Genomic DNA, 20,838 nt, shown 5'->3' with positions numbered 1-20,838 from the left:
CGCGTGTCTATATGTTCTTACACCCTTATCCACGTGTGGTCGAGTCGAAAAAAAACCTCAACATTCATTCGGGGGTGAGTAAAATGGAAATTAAGGTCGATTTTTGAGTGAAATTTTTTTCGCGAATACAATACTTCCTTTTTTGTAAAAGGAAGTAAAAAGGTTAAATACCAAATTTTATTCTAAGATTGCATGGAAATTGTGGTTAGGTTGAATTTTATTGAATGTAAAATTCTGCAAAATGTTAATTTCAACTGTCATTTTATTTTGATACCAAATAAATACAGTCAGACCCTGATTTAACGAATTCAGCGGGATCAAAACATTTCTATGTTAAATTGGGGATATTTGTAAAATCGGGTTGTGTGAAAAATTAAAAAAAAAACACTTACCTTATCTAAAACCCCTAATAAGCAACTACGCAAAAATATCCATAGTTAGAAAGTTTGCACTTTTTATTCAGCATTCCACAACTTTTATTACACGCTAGTTCATTTTAAATTTTAAATTACTGTGTAATAGATGTTTGGACAATTTCCTTGATACTTGACTTGAATTACGTCTCTTTCGACTTTATGGAGAGAGGAAAATACCGTGTCATTTGCAGTCTGCTGCAGGAGGTATATTTTTTGTTTTCAGGCCGTATAAAGTATTTGAAAAAGTAAGTTTTAATGGGAGTTTCACTATCGCTTTTCTGCATCAAAATCAATATTCGTTGGTTGCCTCCTCGTCCGTCAAAAATTGCTGATTGATTCCAAGAAAAGTCTTTTTCTATTTTGTACAATATGAATATAACGTTTGGAAAACAATCCAATATTTTGTAACTCAAATTTCCAAAAAAAATTTTTGTTCGGCTGTTAAAATAACTCGTTAATTCGGGGTTCATTATTCGGTAAATAGGGGATTTTGCCTTCATTTTAATTCAGGAAAAAGAAAAATTCGTTAAATCGTGGAATTCGTTAAATAGAGGTTCAGGTTCGTTAAATCGGGGTCCGACTGCATATATTTCTTAGAAATTGCTTTCCAATTCAATAACCTTTTCTTAACAAGACACTGGTCGGTTTACCAACACTTTGCATGACATAATAAAACAAGCACAATGGCCAAAATAAAAAGCATAGCTGCCAACATGATAGCTTAAAAAATCTTACAACGTGCGAGGTGGCTATATTTCTACCCTTTTTTGACCATCATAAAGCAAAGTATTAAAATTCAAAGTATTACAATATTTTCAAATCCTTACCTTGACTTGATCTGTGCTTTTATAAGCAAAAAAAAAATTTAAATATAAGTAAATAAATAAAATTTTATTTCTTTGAACTTAAACTTTGAAAAGTTACTGAGTTTGAAGCTTTCAAAAGTTATCTATCAAAAACTTGTTCAAAACAATAGTTTTTTGCTCTCAAAAGTGTTGGAAGTAAAAGAAAGCTTCAACCGTTTGCAGTTTATTGTAAAATTAAAACCAAAAACCTAAAAATTGTACAAATCTGTCATAAGATCGTACAAAATTTCCGAAAATTTTACAATGTATGACTAAATCGTACAAGTTGGCAGCTACGTAAAAAGTGTTATTAAGATGTTTATTTTTGAAAAAAAAAAAAGCATACAAAGAAGGTTGCTTACAGCTTGGGTTGAAAAAAGGCATGCCCAACTGCAGTAAGAAGTGTAAAGATTATTTGTACAGCATGAAGGCTCTAACATTTAGAATTATGCTAGCAAATGGAAAGTCAGAAGAAATATTTGCTTGATTGGAATTGCATGAAAATTGATTTCGTTTGAATGAATGTTATAGAGAAAGATTGTAGGTACAAAAAAAAAGGAGGAGCTCGCAACAGAATGTTGTAGTCCAGTGATTTAGTGTTAGCGTTCACTAACCCAGATTGGGATTCAATTCCCAGGTTGGACACAGTCACTTCGGCCTTTCTTGCTTTCAGTGGATCAAGAAAATGAGTACCAAGTATGTTTGGGAAGTAAACATCTGGGGTTCCACAATTGGCCGATGCCCCCCCCCCCCCCCACCTTAGAGTTCTCTGTCACAAAAAACGAGATTGGCACAGTTTTTACAAAAAAATGTTGGAGTTTTAAAGGGTTCTACAAAAAAAAATTCTAAATGAAGGAATAATGGATAATTTTTTAACGAGCTTACAAACATTGCATATAAGTTAATAAAATTGAAAAGTGAAAAGAGGCTTCTGTTTCAACTTACAACTTTTCTAACAAAAGTGGGAGTCTGAGGTGAGAATGCCACTGAAGGGGCCTGTGGCTCTTAGTGGCATAGAAATCCAGTAGGCCGTTAGGGGCCTAGCTAGTGATGTGGATCGGGTAAATACCCAGAGGGTAGGCAAATATTTTTTGGGTATTTATTCGGGTATTTACCCAAGGCCTGGGTAAATACCCAAAAAATAGGTATTTTACAAAAAAAATGCAAAAAGTGAAAGGGATTTTTTTTTTAAATCTAAATATAGAATAATTGGTAAAACTGGCACATACATATGTATTACACAGTTTATAATATTTTTTATTAAAAGACTTGATGAAATTATGAAATAAACATGTTGTGAAACAAAGAATCTTTCTTTTCAGTGTCATAATTGGAGGAGTATAAGCAATTCAATGATGAACTTCAGAATTTCAAAATCACGATCTAGGTTAGTCATATCCAAAATGGAAAAAAAAAAGGAAGCATGAGGGATGTTTGGAGGAATAAGCTGAGAAATTATTAAGACTGTGATGTTATTTATTTTATTGCTGTTTATGTGATAATGTGGCAAATACAGAAACAGTTTTCACATTAGTAAGCAAAAAATAAATCAAAATATTGTTTTCTGTTGTCTTGCTCATTTGCATTTGCTCCCTGGTACTTCATGATGAAGATTTATTCAAACTAGTGTTAATAGATGCAATTAGTGATGTAGGGTGGGAAGGTAAATATTTTTTTCGGTATTCATCCAAAGGCAGGGTAAATCCCCTAGTAACTGTGCATTTTTCAAAAAAATTTTGGGTGGTATCAAAAGGTGAGGATTTTCTTTTTAAAACATAAATCGTAAAATGAGAGATTAAATTATAAAAATTTATGTATTATCATCTTTTTTTAAATTAAAGGCTTAATGAAATCTTATCAAAAAAAGAAAAAGAAAAGTGTCAGAATTTAGAATGAACTATTCTAAAACTTAAATGGGATGTTTGCCTTTTTTTTTTTTATAACAAGTTAAGCTTTTTACTTTTTGTAGAATGACTTTTTATATCTGAAATTTGACTATAAAAAGTAAGCATATCCAACACATTTAATGTTAATATCATATTAGATTGCTAAGTTTTTTCACACAATAATTCTTTAAATATGTGATCAAAATACATTTTTGGGGCAAAAATTTATTGTTTTGTATATGGTTGGTTATATATAAATAGTGGAATACATACAGAAAAGTATTTTAGTTGAATATAAATTTTTGAAATAAATACCTGGGTAAATACCCATTTTGGGTATTTACCCAGGTATATACCCTGGGTATTTACCCCTAAAAATAAATAACCGGGTATTTTACATCACTAGCGCCCAGCTAACATTTTGCGGGGGGGGGGGCACAAAACTTTTTGATCCGGGCCTGGTTTATCCCCTCCATTTCCTTGACATATAAAAAAATTTTTACATCGCATATGTTTGCATGCTAATTCAAACCTTAGCAAACAAGGATGTTTAGTTGAATCAGATTTATCACTTGGCGAAATTATAATTGCTACAAAAGTAAATTGTAACATATTTAGATCAAATTTTATGGATGCAGTCCTAATATTTGCATAAAATGCATTTTAAAGCAGAAATGACAATTTAAGGCAGTTTCCACTCATTTTTGGGCCCCTAACCCTCAGCTATATTATGTGTTGAATTGCCACAGAGCCAGGGCCTGATTACCCAAAAGGCTCGGGAAGAATGAGCTTCCTCTCAGAATTTATAGGGGGGCCTAAATTTCACTGTAAAAAAACTGTGTTTAACAATTCCATTTTTTGCTTTTGACTGTATTTCTTAAAGAGATAGCAAACGTATGAACTTTGCTAAACAAAAATGTTTGAAAGAATTAAATTATTGAAAGTGAGGACGGATTTGATAAAATGTAGCTAGAAGCTAGATTTTCAAATGTGGGATTTGATTCAACTCTGTTACAACGTACTTTTATGACATTCAGTTTCAGCCTTTGTAAAGTGTCAAATATGATTCGAAATGTTACAACTCACATTTGCTGAGAATTCAAGTGTAACATATGTAATAAACAAAATTTCCATCAGTTGGTAAAGTGGAATAAAATGTAACTCTGAATGGGTTTGTTTCCAAAATTTTAAAAGTATTTTTTTCTGAAAGAGCATGCTTAAAAACTTAGGATCTGACCATTTTTTAAATAATTTGTTTAAGTTTAAATATTTTTAAAAAATTACTTAAATCGGTGCGCTTTCATTCTTTACGCTTCTGCCGAAGACATCACAAATGATGAAATGCCATTCAGTGTTGCCATTCACAGAGCCAAATATTTAATTTGCATCTTTACTCACGTGTATTGGCAACGATATGGTGGATAGCAAGTGTAGAGCGCAATTTTGATTAGCTTCTTGATTATCATAACGTGGAAACGCGGAAGAAAGATGCGCCAAATAGCATCATTTGTGACGTCATCAAGACCACGCCTTGTTTGAAAAATTGGACATTTTAAAAAATTAGTTAAAAAATAACTGTTTGGAAAAAGAAAGTATTTTCTGGGTCTATGTTTTTCTTTTTTTTTGCTTATTCTACAAATTTCTGTGACTAAAAGTACTGCTTTTGACTGAAGGAAACAACCCCATTCTGCTGGGCCACCTGGCATTAGTCAGTGTTGTATCAATGGGCATAAAATGTTAGAAAAATGTCCCCAAACAAAAAGTAGGGAGCGCCAAAATGAGGCCGAGCTTCCCCTAATTTCAGAGGTTTATCGGGCCCTGCACAGAGCAATGGTAGAATAATTTGAATTTTGACATCTTGAATTCAAATTATGTTTTTCGCAATCACGAGTGTGTGTATGTAGGCGTGTGTGTTTGTGTGTGGGGGTATGTGTGTTTGTGTGTAGGCATATGTGTTTGTGTCTGTGTGCAGGCATGAAAGTGTGGGTAGTTGTGTGTATGTGTGTGTGTATGTGTAGGTGTCTGTATGTATACGTCTGTGTATGTGTTTGTGTGTGTATGTAGGCGTGTGTGTGTTTGTCCGTGGGGGTATGTGTGTTTGTGTTTAGGGGGTATGTGTATGTGGGCATATGTGTTTGTGTCTGTGTGCAGGCATGAAAGTGTGGATAGTTGTGTGTATGTGAAGGTGTCTGTATTGTATACGTCTGTGTATGTGTTTGTGTGTATGTATATATGTAGACCTCTGTGGGGGTATGTGTGTTTGTGTGTAGGGGGTATGTGTATGTGTGTGTAGGCATATGTGTTTGTGTCTGTGCGCAGGCATGAAAGCGTGGGTAGTTGTGTGTGTATGTGTAGGTGTCTGTATTGTATATGTCTGTGTATGTGTTTGTGTGTGTATGTAGGCGTGTGTGTGTTTGTCTGTGGGGGTATGAGTGTTTGTCTGTGAGGGGGCATGTGTATGTGGGCATATGTGTTTGTGTCTGTGTGCAGGCATGAAAGTGTGGGTAGTTGTGTGTATGTGTAGATGTCTGTATGTATACGTCTGTGTTTATGTATGTGTGTAGGTGTATGTGTGTGTATGTGTTTGTCTGTGTGTGTGTGTTTGTGTATGTGTGTGTATGTGTTTGTGTGTAGGTGTGTGTGCGTGTGTTTATGTGTGTGTGTGTGTGTGCGTGTGTGTAGTTGTGTATGTATGCGTGTAAGTGTAGGACATGGATGCAACCTGGAGACAGCTTTCGCTATAAGAGCAGCATCGTGAGGACTGTGATGGTGCGTAGGGTGGGGGAGGGAAAAATCAAAAGAGGCCAAAAACGGTCAAGTGAGAACAATAAGCAATCTTGATTGCTCAAAAGAAAGGTACCTGGTGCAATGTGACGACCGGTCTTTCGTAGAGAGTGGGGCCCTCCATGCAGCGAGGTCTGGCCTCGGGGCCCAACTGTACCTTGGTATCTCGATAGAACTGGCTCTTTCTCGAGGAATACTTGAGGGTGATGCTCTTCTCGCTGCCGTGCTCATCGTCGCTTTCCGCCTGGAGACTCCTGCTGTTGTACAGGGCATACTTCACCCTGGCATAATGGTTTGCCATTACGACCTGGACACACAAATCATAAGAACTATCTCACATTACTGGAATTGGATGAAAAATGTTAATGTGACCACGGGCAAGCAAATAGGAAGCCACCGTGACCTCCAAAAAGGATTCCATTCGCAGGGTTGGGTTTTTTGCCGGCAAAAAGGTATTTTTGATGGGACAGTGGAAAAAACCATGGCAAAAATGGAAAAAAACGGCAAAAATGGAAAAAATGGCAAAAACCTAATGGCAAATAAAGTAGCATTATAGTGTTAATCAAGAAATAGTGACAATATACTATAAATAATGCACTTTAATATTTTAGTTATGTCTCTCCATGTTACTTCTAATTTATAAAGTGAAAAATAAATAAAAAACAAATGTTGGGATTGCAAAACTTAAGAGTTTAAATATTTGCTAAAACAATTTTTTTCAAAATGAGCCAACTTTTATTTCTTTTATTTTATAGTTGCATCTTGATTAAGTATACTTTGTATAGATATTTAGTATTCTGTAAAAAATGCTATAATAAACAAGCTAATTACATTTTCATTGTAAGTTAATTATTTGTCTTAGATTTTACAAATTGAAATTTTATGTCAATGTTTATAAATTTAAAAGTAAAAATGCTCCATAACCCTAAAAGTAAGTTAAACCTTAAAATTTTTTTAAGCTATAAAAATAATTAAATTAAAATTTTATCAAAATCTTTTCATGCTTTTACTTTTATATAAAAAGGAAAAAAAACTGTCCGTAAGTTGTTAATACAAAATCTATTTTTGCCACTTTGGCAAAAACCTATTTTTGCTGGGCGTTAAAAACCGTGGTTTTTTCCATGGTTTTTTCCGTCCCCGGCAAAAACTTGCCAACCCTGTACCATTCGGAATATTCGATCTGATGCAAAATCATTATCAATCGGCAAAATTTGGAGTTCCATTCGGCAAATTGAGAATTCCCCCCTTCCAAAAAATTTAAGTTTGAGGTGCCCCTGCATGTGACTTATCTTAAATATTCTCAATAATAATAGGCATTGGTTTTCTATTTCCATTGTACTGAACTCTGTCGGAAGTGATTTTAAAAAGCATAAAGAGAAATGTATAACACTGTTTTACTCCTAAAGCAGCGTTTCATAATTTTTTTAATGAGTGGAACCCTTTTAAATACCCACTTTCTTCATGGAACCCTTGTTGTTTTCATAAGTAGTTTTGTTTTAAGCAATATTCTTGAAATGTTTTTTTAACAGTGAAAGTGAAAATTATTTCAAATACAATTTTTTCATGTCAAAACGTAATTTCAAACACAAACAAAAATAAATAAAATCTAAAAACAACTTAGAAAACAAAGTTTTACAGACACTAATAAAATTTTAAAGTTTTACTTTTCTTTACTTTAAGTTATAAAAATTCAATATTTTATTTCATTTTTAAAGTTTTCTAAAAATAAAGTTAGAAAAATAAAAAATGATAGTTTCGAGGAACCCTTGATTCATCTCCAAGGAACGGGCTCCGTAGTTAGAACACAATTTAAGAAACGCTGTCCTAAAGAATAGTAAACAAACGGAATGTAAAAATACAAACTGAGAAATTGATTTTTTCTTGTTCTTCCAATCATTAAATTTTAAACTTTTAATTAACAATAATAAAATCTGCAAAATGCTTAAAGTAGTTCTGTTATTCAATAGAAGAAATATAAAATCAGTTTCAAGGAATTGTGCGTCAAAGTACGATAATTTAAACGAAAGATTTTGAGAAAATCAATGCAAAGAGACGAATTTTGTTTAAAAAAAATATTCATTAAAAAGTAAAATGTAGAGAAAATCGTTTTAGCGTGCATTCACTTACTGACTATTAGTGCAAAACTATCACATTACGGAGTCACATTTGAAGAATATTTTTGTTCAAAAATTTCAAAGCATAATGTTGCAATTCACTCAATTATCTGTCACAACGAAAAACAAACAACACCAATTATCTGTAATAGATTATGTAAAATCTAATAATTAAACAATTCCGAGCGGTGCGATAACGTTTGTTTACAAATGATAAAATTGCGGTGATTAGATTACGCAGCTTAGCAAAATAGAGTGCATTTTTGCATGTTCTAAATAAGTAATTTAATTGTTTTACAACGAAGTACTTCTCTCACTCAACGTATGTCACTCATTTATCCTTTATTTTTAAAATCTAGATGTTAATTTAGTATTTACTGCTTCCTTTCTTTTCGTTTTTTCGAAATTTTTGTTTTGGCGTAGCGCCTAGCTATAGTGCCCTAGCCTCGTTCGAGAGTATGATCTTTTTTTTTTGGTAAAATAGAACGCGTTTGTGTTTTGGTGATTATTACAATATTTTTTTTCACTAAATTAACTTGTTGCTTGAACATTCGAAGATCGAGTCAATGAAAAAAGATAGAAACAAAAAGGAAAACGTAAGCATTTGTTTCTTCTTCGGAAATAATACGTGGATGAGTCAAGTTGCGATATCAAGCCTCTTCATCCATCGAACAATGTTTTAGTTCCTCTCTGATGAGAATAAAAAAATTCATATCGATTTAGTGCGCGGAGAAACTCATAATTTGCCATTCATGCAATAAATGCATAAATTACATTCAAGTAAGTTTTTTTTTTGTCTCAACATTCAATTCTAACATCTGTTTACTATCGTGTGTTTCTCAGTTTTACCTCCTAAAAATTCATTCTTCGAGAGAAAACGAATGAATATAGCATTAAAACTTACAATTTTTCAAAGAAAAATAAAATTGTACGAATACTTGGAAAAGTGTTCTACCTGAAGAATGTGCTTAATGAATTCGGATTTTTTTTTTTTTTTTGGTAAAAGGATTCATCCATAATGCTTTGTAATTGCCAAAGATGTTACATCATCGAACATAGATGTTACATTCAATGTGCAAGTGAACTGAGTTTCTCTGTTAAATTTTAAAACAGTATTTTTTTTCCCTTTTGAAACCAACTATAATAATAGAATTTTGTGGGGCAGAAAATTGATAACACAAACTGATGGAAAACAAAATTTTGTGCTTCTCTGAAAAGCGAGGATGCCATGGGTCAGAGTTACACCTAATAAACCATCAGCAAGGATGTTCCATCCAGAGACTGCATTTTTGGTTACGACTGGTCAACTTGTTGCGGAATCTCCAGAGTGGGTGTTAACTCCCAGACTTCCCCACCCCCCCACTTTTATTTATTTTTTGTACGATAGCCCACTTAAAATTCTTTCTGAATATTGCATGAATTTTATGTTTATATTAAAAAAATTCTTATGCTTTTGATGGGGGGGGGGGGGGGCGTGACACCACAAATTCAAGTCCCAGGTGTTACCCATCCTAGGTATACCACTGCTTATCTTATGTAAAAAGAAATTAAGGAATGAATATTAAAGTTTTAGTACTAAAATGCTTAATAGTTTGTATTTGTTAACATTTCAAAAGAAATCATAGTTTTTTAAATTCATTTAAAAAGCACTAATTTCAAAGATCAACCCCGGTATTTCTCAGTGTGAGTGGGAACCCCATAAAATGTTCAATAATATTCACGAGCTTCAGAAGATTGTGATAGCTATAATTAAATTTAAAAATTCCCATTTATTTGATGATTTGTGTTGTAAATTAATTTAGGGTTCAAAATAAGCTATGGGCAGTGGACTTATTAACCCCTTCCCTCTCACTCCGGTGAAAATGCCGTGCTGGGGTTTTGACCTCCATTTCTCGCGCCCATGATATGGCAGTGCTGGGGTGTGCAATATTAAGCCCTCGAAACGATTAAAACCAATTCATTTCTTTTGCCCTGCATACATTTTATTTCTTTTTATACACCAGATGGCAGTACCAATCAATTTTAATGTAATTGCAAATTTTTTCACCAGATGTAGCACTAATAGAATATGTGTTCTTGTAATATGTAGTTCATAGTCTTAGCCCAGTTACTTAGTTTCATATACGTGACATTCGTTTGATTAAGCGGCATTTTATTAGACAGATACCACTAAATCAAAGGAAATGGCAACCATTAGGAGAAAGTTTGTTGTTCCAGGAGAGACAAAAACAATAAGAGATGCAGGAAGGAAACTGTACTACTGAGCAGATTGTGACGTTGACCTCGGTATCTCATGCTTTGAGATTTACCACACAAGAAAAATTTGCTAATCTTTACTTATATTACACAAAAGATTAGTAAAATTCTCTTTTAATGTTTAAAAGACATATTTCTTAAATTTTTACTACTTGCTAGAAAATTAACATTCAGTCAAAATAAGCCTGAATGTTGGCTTTTTATAAAATTTTAATTTTTTAACATTTCAATCCAAAAAATATCAAAAATTAACAATTGAATGCATATGTTATTCGTACACTTACTTTTATATAATTTTCTAAAATAAAAAAATAGTCACTTTTATGACTGTTTTCTTGAAAAAATGAAATTTGTAAAACAACTTTATGGAAGACTTATTTGACTCAAGCCAGGAAATTGTCTCACAAAATAATAGAATTATAATTTTTGCTGTGTCATAAGATTAAAAATCTTGAAACCTTAAAATTGTACAACACTTTCGAGCTTTAGAAGATATCCATGATTGCTTGGGCTAACTTAAAATATTAGTGTTTCCCCTATAGTTCATTCTGGGAAAATAAAGATGTTCATTTTAAAGACAGACAAGGCGGTTGGTTGAATCAACTTTTTAAAAAAGTTGACTATCAACTAATTCACTGGTGTTTCTTGTTATGTTAACACATGGCAACATTGTTAAACCAACTTATCTTCTTGAAAAGAAAAGGGTACATAAAAAAAAGATAACTTCATGTTCCACACCACTGCACGAAGCTGAATTTATTCAAGCTACTACTCTGCAACGCTGTTAAAACTGAACCTAGTTGAATGAAATAGTTTATTCCTGTGTTAGGCGAATGCTTGACAGTGGCCTTTTAGTTTACTCTTTGTAATGAAAGTGGTTGAGCTACACACGTGCCTAGCTTGCTGACAAGTTAACTGTTGGGTGAAAGATGTCGGGCAATTCTTTCCACTTGGTTAACATCCTAATAACCCTCCAATCAAAAGTAGTTTCAACTTATTTGCCTCCATGTGAAGGAAGCTTAAAGCCTAGAAATTATGTCCTAAAGTATTATATTATTCAGTAGACCCTAAAGCAAGAATACTTGACGATATTCTGCAACGTAAAATCATTGAACCAAAAATTGTTCTGCAAGTACTTCAAGCATTGTATACACAAGCAACCTACGTAACCTTTTCCACAAATCTGGAGCCCTAAATCAACATCATTTCATACAGGAAGGGTGCTTCCTCCTTCCCTCCCTCCCCCCAGTTTTTAAAACTTTACTGTTGCTATACATTTATGTGGAACCTAGACCAATTGAGAGTCTCCAAAATTATATTATATTCTTTTTAAAATGCATAGAAAGAGCAAAGATACAAAATTTCATAAAAGAGTCCAAACCTAGACGTCAAGCCACGTTTCTTTTTGGTTAATTTTATATGGCATGAAGGAGAAATTAAAACAATGTTAATAAATAAATAAATCAAAAAAAATAATAAATTAAATGAGTCGAGTTAAGGTAGCAAATAATAAAACGCTTCAAAACTTTCTAAACAATTCAAATATTTTCAGAATTCAAAAGGATTGAAATCTCAAAACACAATTTTTGGCGATAGACGTGTTTCAATGTTGACATGTTTCCAAAACATACGCTTATGTAGGAAATTGCAGTGTATGAAGGTCGATTGGGGAAAAATAAAGAGAAGGGGAAACAAAAATGCTAGAAAAATCGGAATCTTTTTAGATTTAGAAAATGAAATTTCTGCAGAAAATATCCAGAAACTGCCGATTTTCTGCAAATATCTTCCAACTCAAGATAGAACTTTGCACAAAGTCTGCAGATTTCTTTGAGTTTGAAGTAAATCTAAAGTTCCTGCTGACGACGTTTTGAATTCAACACTTTTTGCGCCAGCGCTTCCGCCAAATTATCATATTTTCGAGAATTTTAGATTTTTTTCTAATTTTAAGAACCCTGCAGAATTTGCAAAATTTTATGTTGAGTTGGAAGATAGTTGCAGAAAATCTGCAATTTCTGCAGAAATTTCACAGAAATCTAGAATTTCTGCCAAAAATTTGTCTGAGTTTTCCTTTCACATTTGAACAAAATTGTTCTGCATCTCTGGCTTCTGTTCTGCGACGTACGTCGCAAATTTAGTAGTACTCTGCTTTGGGGAGAATAGAAGCAGAAATTAACAAAAACTGAAATTTTAAGAAACAAAAATTGATTATAGTTGTGACGACCAAATGAACCATTTACAGTCGAACCTCGGTATAAGGTCAACCTTCAGGACTTCACAAAACTGACCTTATAACAGAACTATATAGATTTTACACCATGTGTTTAAGGAATAAATATGTATATACATTAATTCTTTTTAAAATTTAAAACATTCAAAACCATCAGTAATTAGGTTATATAATAATTTAATAGAGATTTGAACCAATAAAAACTTTTGGAATCGATAAGAAATTTTAATATGATTTTTTAGGACTTTCATGTAGAGTAAAACTGCTAACAAATATGCCTAAGCAGAGAACTGATGTGCAATGTATCTAACTTAAAAATTATCATTTATACTGAACTGATAGATTTTTTCTTTAATTTGAGCACAATGGTTTTCTGAATGTTCTCTGAAAATCTTCAGCTTCTCATGATTGGTAAAAACTGCACTATGAGTGTCCTCGTTATTACTTTATACTTTAGTGTTATTGTTGTATTACTCACTTTCTACTGCATTCGGTGCAATACATGCTACGTTAATAGGAATACGGCTTTTCACTTTTTAAGGTTCGTATATCGGGGACAATTCCTGGAAGTGACTCTATTAAGCACTGAAATCATTTAAAGAAATCAGACAGAAGTGATCTTAAAGGGATTAATGTATTAAGACTTGACCATATATCCAAAAAGACATAACATAGAATTCCTATTCAATGAGCAGGGACTTTAGAAAAGTGACCTTATATGTGGGGTGACTAGTGATGTAAAATACCCGGATATATATTTTTAGGGGTAAATACCCAGGGTATATACCCGGGTAAATACCCAAAATGGGTAAATACCCGGGTATTTATTTCAAAAATTTATATTCAACTAAAATACTTTTCTGTATGTATTCCATTATGTATATATACAACCAATCATATACAAAACAATAAATTTTTGCCCAAAAATTGTATTTTGATCACATATTTAAAGACTTATTGTGTGAAACAGCTTAGCAATCTAATATAATATTCACATTAAATGTGTTGGATATGCCTAATCAATGTTGATAGCCAAATTTCAGATATAAAAAGCCGTTCTACAAAAAGTAAAAAGCTTAACTGGTTACAAAAAAAGCAAACATCAATTTTTTAAGGTCCTAGTCTTTTATAATCCAGTAATATGTCCCTGCATGACATCAAAATGGAACCAAATGTCGCTCAATTTATTATTACTATTTATTTACCTATATCTTATGCAGAAATTTCCTCCACACTTAGTTCAATTCTTCAGGTGTATTCTGTATCACACACACACACACACATAATATACATAAACATTTAAAATTCATTTAAAATTTTTAATCTTTTATTTTAGGGTTTATGTTTAAAAAAGAAAATAGTCACCTTTTAATACTACCTAATTTTTTTTTCAAAATGCGAAATTACTAGGGGATTTACCCTACCTTCGGATAAATACCCAAAAAAATATTTACCTTCCCACCCTACAGGGGAGCAAATGCAAATGAGCAAGGCAACAGAATAGAATATTTTGCTTTTTTCTTTTTTGCTTATTAATGTGAAAACTGTTTCTATATTTTCCATGTTATCACTTAAATATCAATAAAATAAATAACACCATAGTCTTAATAACTTCTTAGTTTATCCTTCCAAACATCCCTCATGCTTCCTTTTTTTTTTTTCATTTTGGTTATGACTAACCTAGATTGTGATTTTGAAATCCTGAAGTTCGTAATGAATTGCTTATACTTCTCCAATTACGACATTGAAAAGAAAGATTCTTTGGTTCACGATATGTTTCTTTCATGATTTCATCAAGTCTTTCAATAAAAAATATTATAAACTGTGTAATACATATGTATACATCATTTTTACCAATTATCTCATATTTAGATTTTTTAAAAAAAAATACCATTCACTTTTTTGCATTTTTTGTAAAGTACCCAGTTTTTGGATATTTATCCAGACCTTGGGTAAATACCCAAAAAATATTTACCTACCCGCTGGGTATTTACCCGATCCACATCACCAGGGGTGACCTTATCAGCAAGTACCTTATATCGAGGTCCGACTGTATATGAACTAGAATCAAAATTGCACATTTTTGATTTTAACTGTGTTCATTGCATTTTATTTTCATTTTTCAGAGTCAATTTTTGCTGCAAATTTTGTTGAAGATTGTACACTAAATCAGTCAAGTTGGATATCTTCAGGATGTCTCAATTTGCTGCCACGAAAAATCCTCCTTGGGTTAGAGCCCAAAGTAAGTATTAGTTGTTTATTGATTTAAATATTTTCACAATTTGATGTTTTAACTAGGGGAGAAAAAGAGATGTTGGTTTAATTTCTTCCTTTACGAAATTATTTTATGTCCCTCATTTGGAAGAAGAGTGCCACACTACAAAGAAATGAAATTTTACGAGAGTAGCATTTGAAGTTTTAATACTTCAGGATATTATTTTGCTGTAGGAAAAGTAAATTTGCTGTGTTCTCCAGTGGTTAATATTAGAACAAAAAGTCTGTAACTATTTTCTAAAGAAAATAATGTCATTTGAAACCCTTTAAGCGAAAAAAAGAAATTAAAAATTTCGTATTGTGACACTCTTTTTCCAAACGAGCGATGTATTATCAATAAACATTTTGTGTCTGTTATTTCACATCTAGATACATTTCCTAAAATATGCTGCCTCTAGCTTTTGAAGGGTTGGTTGGTTGTCGTGTCCATCGACTTCCTTCAAATTGTGCCATGTGCAGAGATAACTGCCTCGGCTATTTGGAGGCAGGGTTCCGAATAAAATATCTTCTTTGGGGGATTCGGTAATTTGCTGCAGTGCAGCCAAAACAGTTTAGCTCTTAGGGACAGAACTCAGTCTGGATCACATCTTCTCATGCCCTTCCTTTGAAAGGTCTCAAGCAAAAGTAAATGTTAGTTAAAAATGTTTAATTTAAGCAATTTGCATAATGTGTCCTTTTTCATTATTAATATCAGCATTCAGAAAATGCTCCCAATATTTTCCAATTAGAAAAATCCATTTGCTTGCAGTTCCGTTAACCATTATGGTCAAGGTGTTAAATCTTACCAAAATGGTTAATGGAATTTTCCCTTAGCAGTCTACTTATTCCAATTATTAAAAAATAGCTACTTCCATGTAATGAAAATAGCTAAAAAGTTGCTTTTTCATCTATTGTATGAAATACTAGTGGTACCCGCATGACTATGCTCATAGTTGAAAATTAAAAGATCATTCGGTTCGCCTGTGTATTTCCAAATAATGGATGACGAATTTCTTGCTAATTGGTTCATTTGCTCTCCCATTCCATGTCACGATAATTTCATAATTTACTCGTCCATCTTATGATAATTTTGTTCCGGAAAATGTTCTTAAAATCGAAATAGAAGAACAAAATCGAATTTTCGAAAAATCGCATCGAGGTGCACCCCCCCCCCCCCCTCGCCCCGGCTACAAACTAACTTTGTGCCAAATTTCATGAAAATCGGCCGAACGGTCTAGGCGCTATGCGCGTCACAGAGATCCAGACAGAGAGACTTTGAGCTTTATTGTTAGTAAAGATTATTATGTTTATAAATGTAAAGTAATTAATATCTACAAATTCTTGAAGATTTTAAAAAAAAATTAAAAAATCTAATTTAAAATAAAGAAAATTGGATTTAGATTTTTAAAAATTCCAACTTTTTATTTTTAAAAAAAATCACAAATCCTGGTTCTTACAAAGTCTTTAAAATATAAAATACCTAATGTTTATTATGGTGTTTGAAACAAAAAAGTAAAAAATATGAAAAGGTGAACTGTTGATTGCGAAAGTATTTAATTTGTCAGAAACAAATTCAAGTTATTCATTTGTTTTCACTGAAATGGCACACGAGTCTAATCTGGTTGACTATTTTCTTGCAGCGAATTTGGTGCAACCGCCGGTACCACCAGGCTCCTCCCTCCTGACCGCCCAGCAGGTGAACTCTGCCGCCTCATTGGCCGCTGGGGCAGGCAACCCCCTGGCGGTGGTGGCCCAGAACCAGCAGGCTCAACAGGTGAATCCTGCAGTCAGTGCTTCCTATACCACTGGTCTGGCAGCCCTAACGTTGACACAGGTAAGTGGATTCTTTCTCAAATGACGAGATTAATCAAGTTACATATTGCGCCTCGAAGCAAGAGTAAGATACAGTAGAAGACTGTTATAACGCACACCTTGGGACCAGAACTTTTGCGTTATACAGGTTTTTGCGTTATATTGATCATTTCCCAAATTTTAAAACCAATATTCAGGATATATCTATATATCAGCGTTTAAGTCAAGTTTAAAAATCCTTTAGCAAAAAAACTAAAATTGGAGGGAAAGTCTTTAGCAAAATGCTAAAATTCAGGCTTGACATCTTTGAAGAAATAAATGCACATTATGTGATATCTTTTAAAAATTTGAAATGAAAAATTCTGAATTGTTCTTGATATTGAGAGAGCAAACTTTTTTTTTCTGAAAACCACCAACAATGTATTTATTGGGGGGATAAAATGCCCATTAAGACGAAATATTGTTCAACTTAATAACAGTTTATGCATGTTAGATATGATTAATAAATACGATTAAGTTCAATATCGCTTCCTCTCTCTGATTGTACACTTTTTCCCCCCTTTCTTTTTCTTGTTATATTGGAGCAAAAAAGCGAAAATGCTTTGTTCCACTTTCGCAGTTTAAATAGTATTTTCGCATTTTGCGAGGAATGCGACCGTAGCGGAAACCCTGCTATATATTAGCACTTCAGAATGAGTTTTATCTGCAATGAGGATTAAAGCACCAATATTACAATTAGTCATTCACAAATAAATATGCTTCACAATTAAAAGGAAGTGCATTATCCTGCACTTCTGCTTACTTCATGGTTTGCATAACAGCTGCATTTTCAAGAGCCATCTGGGATTCTCTGTTTACTATGAGTACTAATTTTCAATTTAAAAGCTTTGAATTAAGATGGAAAGACGAAAAACTTTGCCTAACAATTTTTATGTTTGCAAAGCAAAACAGAGGGATTTTTTAAACTTCAAAACCTATTGTTTACTTCTGAAAAGTTGTATGGTTTATAGAGAATTGCGTTATATAGGTCGGCGTTATAACGGTCTTCTACTGTATCTAGTCTCGGGAATTACAGTGAGGGCTCAATGCAGGCTGATTTTACTACCGGTTTTTCGGTACCTTTACAAAAATCTTATTTTAAAATCGGTACTTTCACAAAAATCAAGTTATAAAATCAGCAGCTTCACAAAACTAACTTTGAAAATTGGCACATTCCAGAAACAATATCAAATAATCGAAAGTTTCACAAAAATGTGTATTCTCAAATAAAAAACTTGTTTTTCTGTTTAAAAGACAGTTTACTCGTAAAATAAAGTGCTAAGATTATTTATATGAACAATCGCTTAGGTAACAACTTTTTCATAGTATTAAACTCATTTTTAGCTGCTTTTCGCCAAGTTGCATTTACGCAATCTTTTAGCATCGGTTTTGGGGGATGTACACAGTACAAGCCTGAATTGTACACAGTACAAGCCTATTGAGCTGAGGTACAATTGTATTTTCCCTCCCTCTTAGGCTCCCCCCCCCCCCATTGATACAGTACTTTCACAAAAATAGGTAGTGAGAAAAAAATCCTGCATTTGCCAATGACAGTTAGATATGCTACATTTGCTTTGAGGCAAGGCTATTGTATTTCACCCAGGTATTTCAACACTAGAAAGACGACGTTTTCCGTATACCTAGGAAGACTAGCAGCGGTCATTTTGACCGCTATATTTAAAAAATGTAAAATGATTTATTTTCGGGATTTTTAATCATAGGAAAGATGTGTTTTGATGCATTATAAATTCATTTAACAATTTAATCATAATATAACCTGTAAATTCGTCTGAGACAGCTTTTTACTTTCTTCTATATCTAATATATAGAAGAAAGTATTGGATTCGTGCAAATTTTCGAATTTCGAATTTTGACGGATTCGAACGTTTTGAGGTGTGCTGAGTCCATTTCGACTATTTTTGGAAAATGTCTGTCTGTCTGTGTGTGTGTATGTATGTGTGTATGTGTGTGTGTCACGTCTGTGTGTGACCAGTTTTTTTGTGGCCGCTCTACAGCAAAAAACTACCCGCATGAAATCGAACGAAATTTGGTACACATATGTGCCCCTATGTGAACTTGTGCCCATTGGTTTTTGGCGCGAATTGCTCCAAGGGGGGTGGAGCAATGGGACGTTTTTTGAGTTACGCGTCTTGCTATTCCTCAGGAAGGTTACTGGCGGAATAAAACAAAATTTGGTCCATATGTTGCCCCTAACACGAGCAGGTGCTGATTCAATTTTGGTGTCAATAGCTCAAACGGGGGTTGAGTTATAGAACGTTTTTTTCCATCAATTGTGACTGCTGTATCTCAAGAAATAACGAACGGAATCAAACAAAAATTTATCGGCAAGTAGCCCTTAGTGGGTATAAGAGCTGATTTTATTTTGGTGTCAACAGCTAAAAAGGGGGTAGCGCAATCGCCCGTTCTTTTTTTCCATTGTGAGTGCCCTATCTCAAGAAGTAATGCTACGTTCTGGTTGAAATTTGGAATATATGTGAATCCATACGTAAACAGGCTTTGGTTTAATTTTGACTCCAATCGCTCCAAGAGGTGTTGATTTTTTTTTTTTTTTTGCGAATAAAAATAGCTTTATTAATGCAACAATAAGAAAGATAAATCGTAATAGATTGTCGTCTGCGTATTTCTCGTGATTTTAATTGTATGGAAATGATCGGAAATATTATCCATAGACTAATAATAAGAGTAGACCGAGCTTTCTCATTCTTGCTGATGAAGAAAATTGGTTCATAGATGTATCATGTGACTAGTGGAAGGGCTTGACGAAGACTTTGGCAGCATGGTTGCTAGATGGCAGCATTATCTATAGTTTGGCACTCGACATGTATTTTAAGACAATGTGTTTTCATTAAAAAAAACTTCCAGGTGTAGAGATTGAACTGTTTTTCTTTTAGTTATGCATTATTTTGACATTAGTAATAGTTTTCGGTAACTTTTATTTCATTTGGAGCTGTCAGCGTTGGCGTGAACGAAATGGCGTAAACGTTTTGCGTTAACGCAAAAATGTACTAATCGGTATCTTAAATTGAAATTGTAGGTAAAAATACCGTTTGCTGATTCTTCTTGGTCGCTTGCATCTTTTATTGCTTAGAGAGTTATTGAAATTGACTAAAGAAAATGCACAATACAATCTAAACGACGACAATCTAAGACGACTCACTATATTAACAAAATATTTACAACTTAGAATAACAAATTTACAAATCGGACTCCATAAAAGATCATTCTTCCGTGTTCCATCAATTCTATTTATTTCATTTCGCGCTGGCGTTGATCGTCTGCTACGATTAACGCCCGCTGTTGCTAGGATATCCACCAGTCACATGGTTTGGTTTATGAGCAGCAAAAGGGTTGCCATAGCTCGGTCTACTCTTATTATTAGTCTATGACGCCCGCTGTTGCTAGGATATCCACCAGTCACATGGTTTGGTTTATGAGCAGCAAAAGGGTTGCCATAGCTCGGTCTACTCTTATTATTAGTCTATGATATTATCTCAATGATTTAAAATTTTTAACTGTTGCCATCGTATGTTTGTTAACAAATAAAATATTTGTAATTAATTCAAGCAAGGCTTTTAAAATAACTTTCAATTTTCGCTCTTTGCTTTGCTTTGCTTTTGCAATAATTCAGACATCGGGATGGTCGTCAAGTTTTTGCATGTGTAATTTTGTTTTTGTTAGGAATATTGCTTCCTCGTCAAGCATGGAGAGGGATCAGTTATAGGAAAAATATAGAAGAAAGTTTCGTGATGGCCACAACATACTAGTTTTTTTTTTAATTTAATTTTATGTTCTATCAAGTGAAAAGCATATATACAGTAAGTAAATTATATTGCAAAAGATTAAATTTGTACAAAATAGAGGACTTTTTCTAAGCATGTAATCACTAACAAGTATTTTCAACTATTCATGTGATTCATTTCTTAAATGCCTAAAAATCTTAATATACTTACATTACTCATCTTTACAATATTTACAAATAATCATCTTTATCACTTTGCCTGTTCATGAGCTACAAAATGTCTTTTTGCGATCAGAACAAATAATCATAGCTTTATTTTTGCATTATTTCATTTGACATCGTTTTAGTTTTCTCTCAGGTAGAAACTTTATCATCATCCTTTTGTGCAATGCTAGGTTTAGAAAAATTATCGCAATCAACTGATGAAAGTATATTATTTTCATCGC

General features: G+C 33.2%; 1 protein-coding gene across 1 annotated transcript in view; it reads left to right on the top strand.

Moving 5' to 3' along the window:
* Positions 1-14,721: 14,721 nt before the first annotated feature.
* LOC129232350 (cell division cycle and apoptosis regulator protein 1-like) overlaps positions 14,722-20,838 on the top strand; it is a gene marked incomplete at its 3' end in the record, with an annotated part of 42,395 nt that continues 36,278 nt past the window's right edge. The window contains exons 1-2 of the mRNA XM_054866499.1: positions 14,722-14,770; positions 16,422-16,615. Of these exons, the coding sequence (XP_054722474.1) occupies positions 14,722-14,770; positions 16,422-16,615 (243 nt within the window). The remainder of the gene's footprint in view (positions 14,771-16,421; positions 16,616-20,838) is intronic.

The sequence above is a fragment of the Uloborus diversus genome, unplaced genomic scaffold, assembly GCF_026930045.1.
Source record: "Uloborus diversus isolate 005 unplaced genomic scaffold, Udiv.v.3.1 scaffold_1179, whole genome shotgun sequence".
In the NCBI taxonomy this organism is placed as follows: Eukaryota; Metazoa; Arthropoda; class Arachnida; order Araneae; family Uloboridae; genus Uloborus; species Uloborus diversus.
This window is presented reverse-complemented; position numbering and strand designations above follow the sequence as displayed.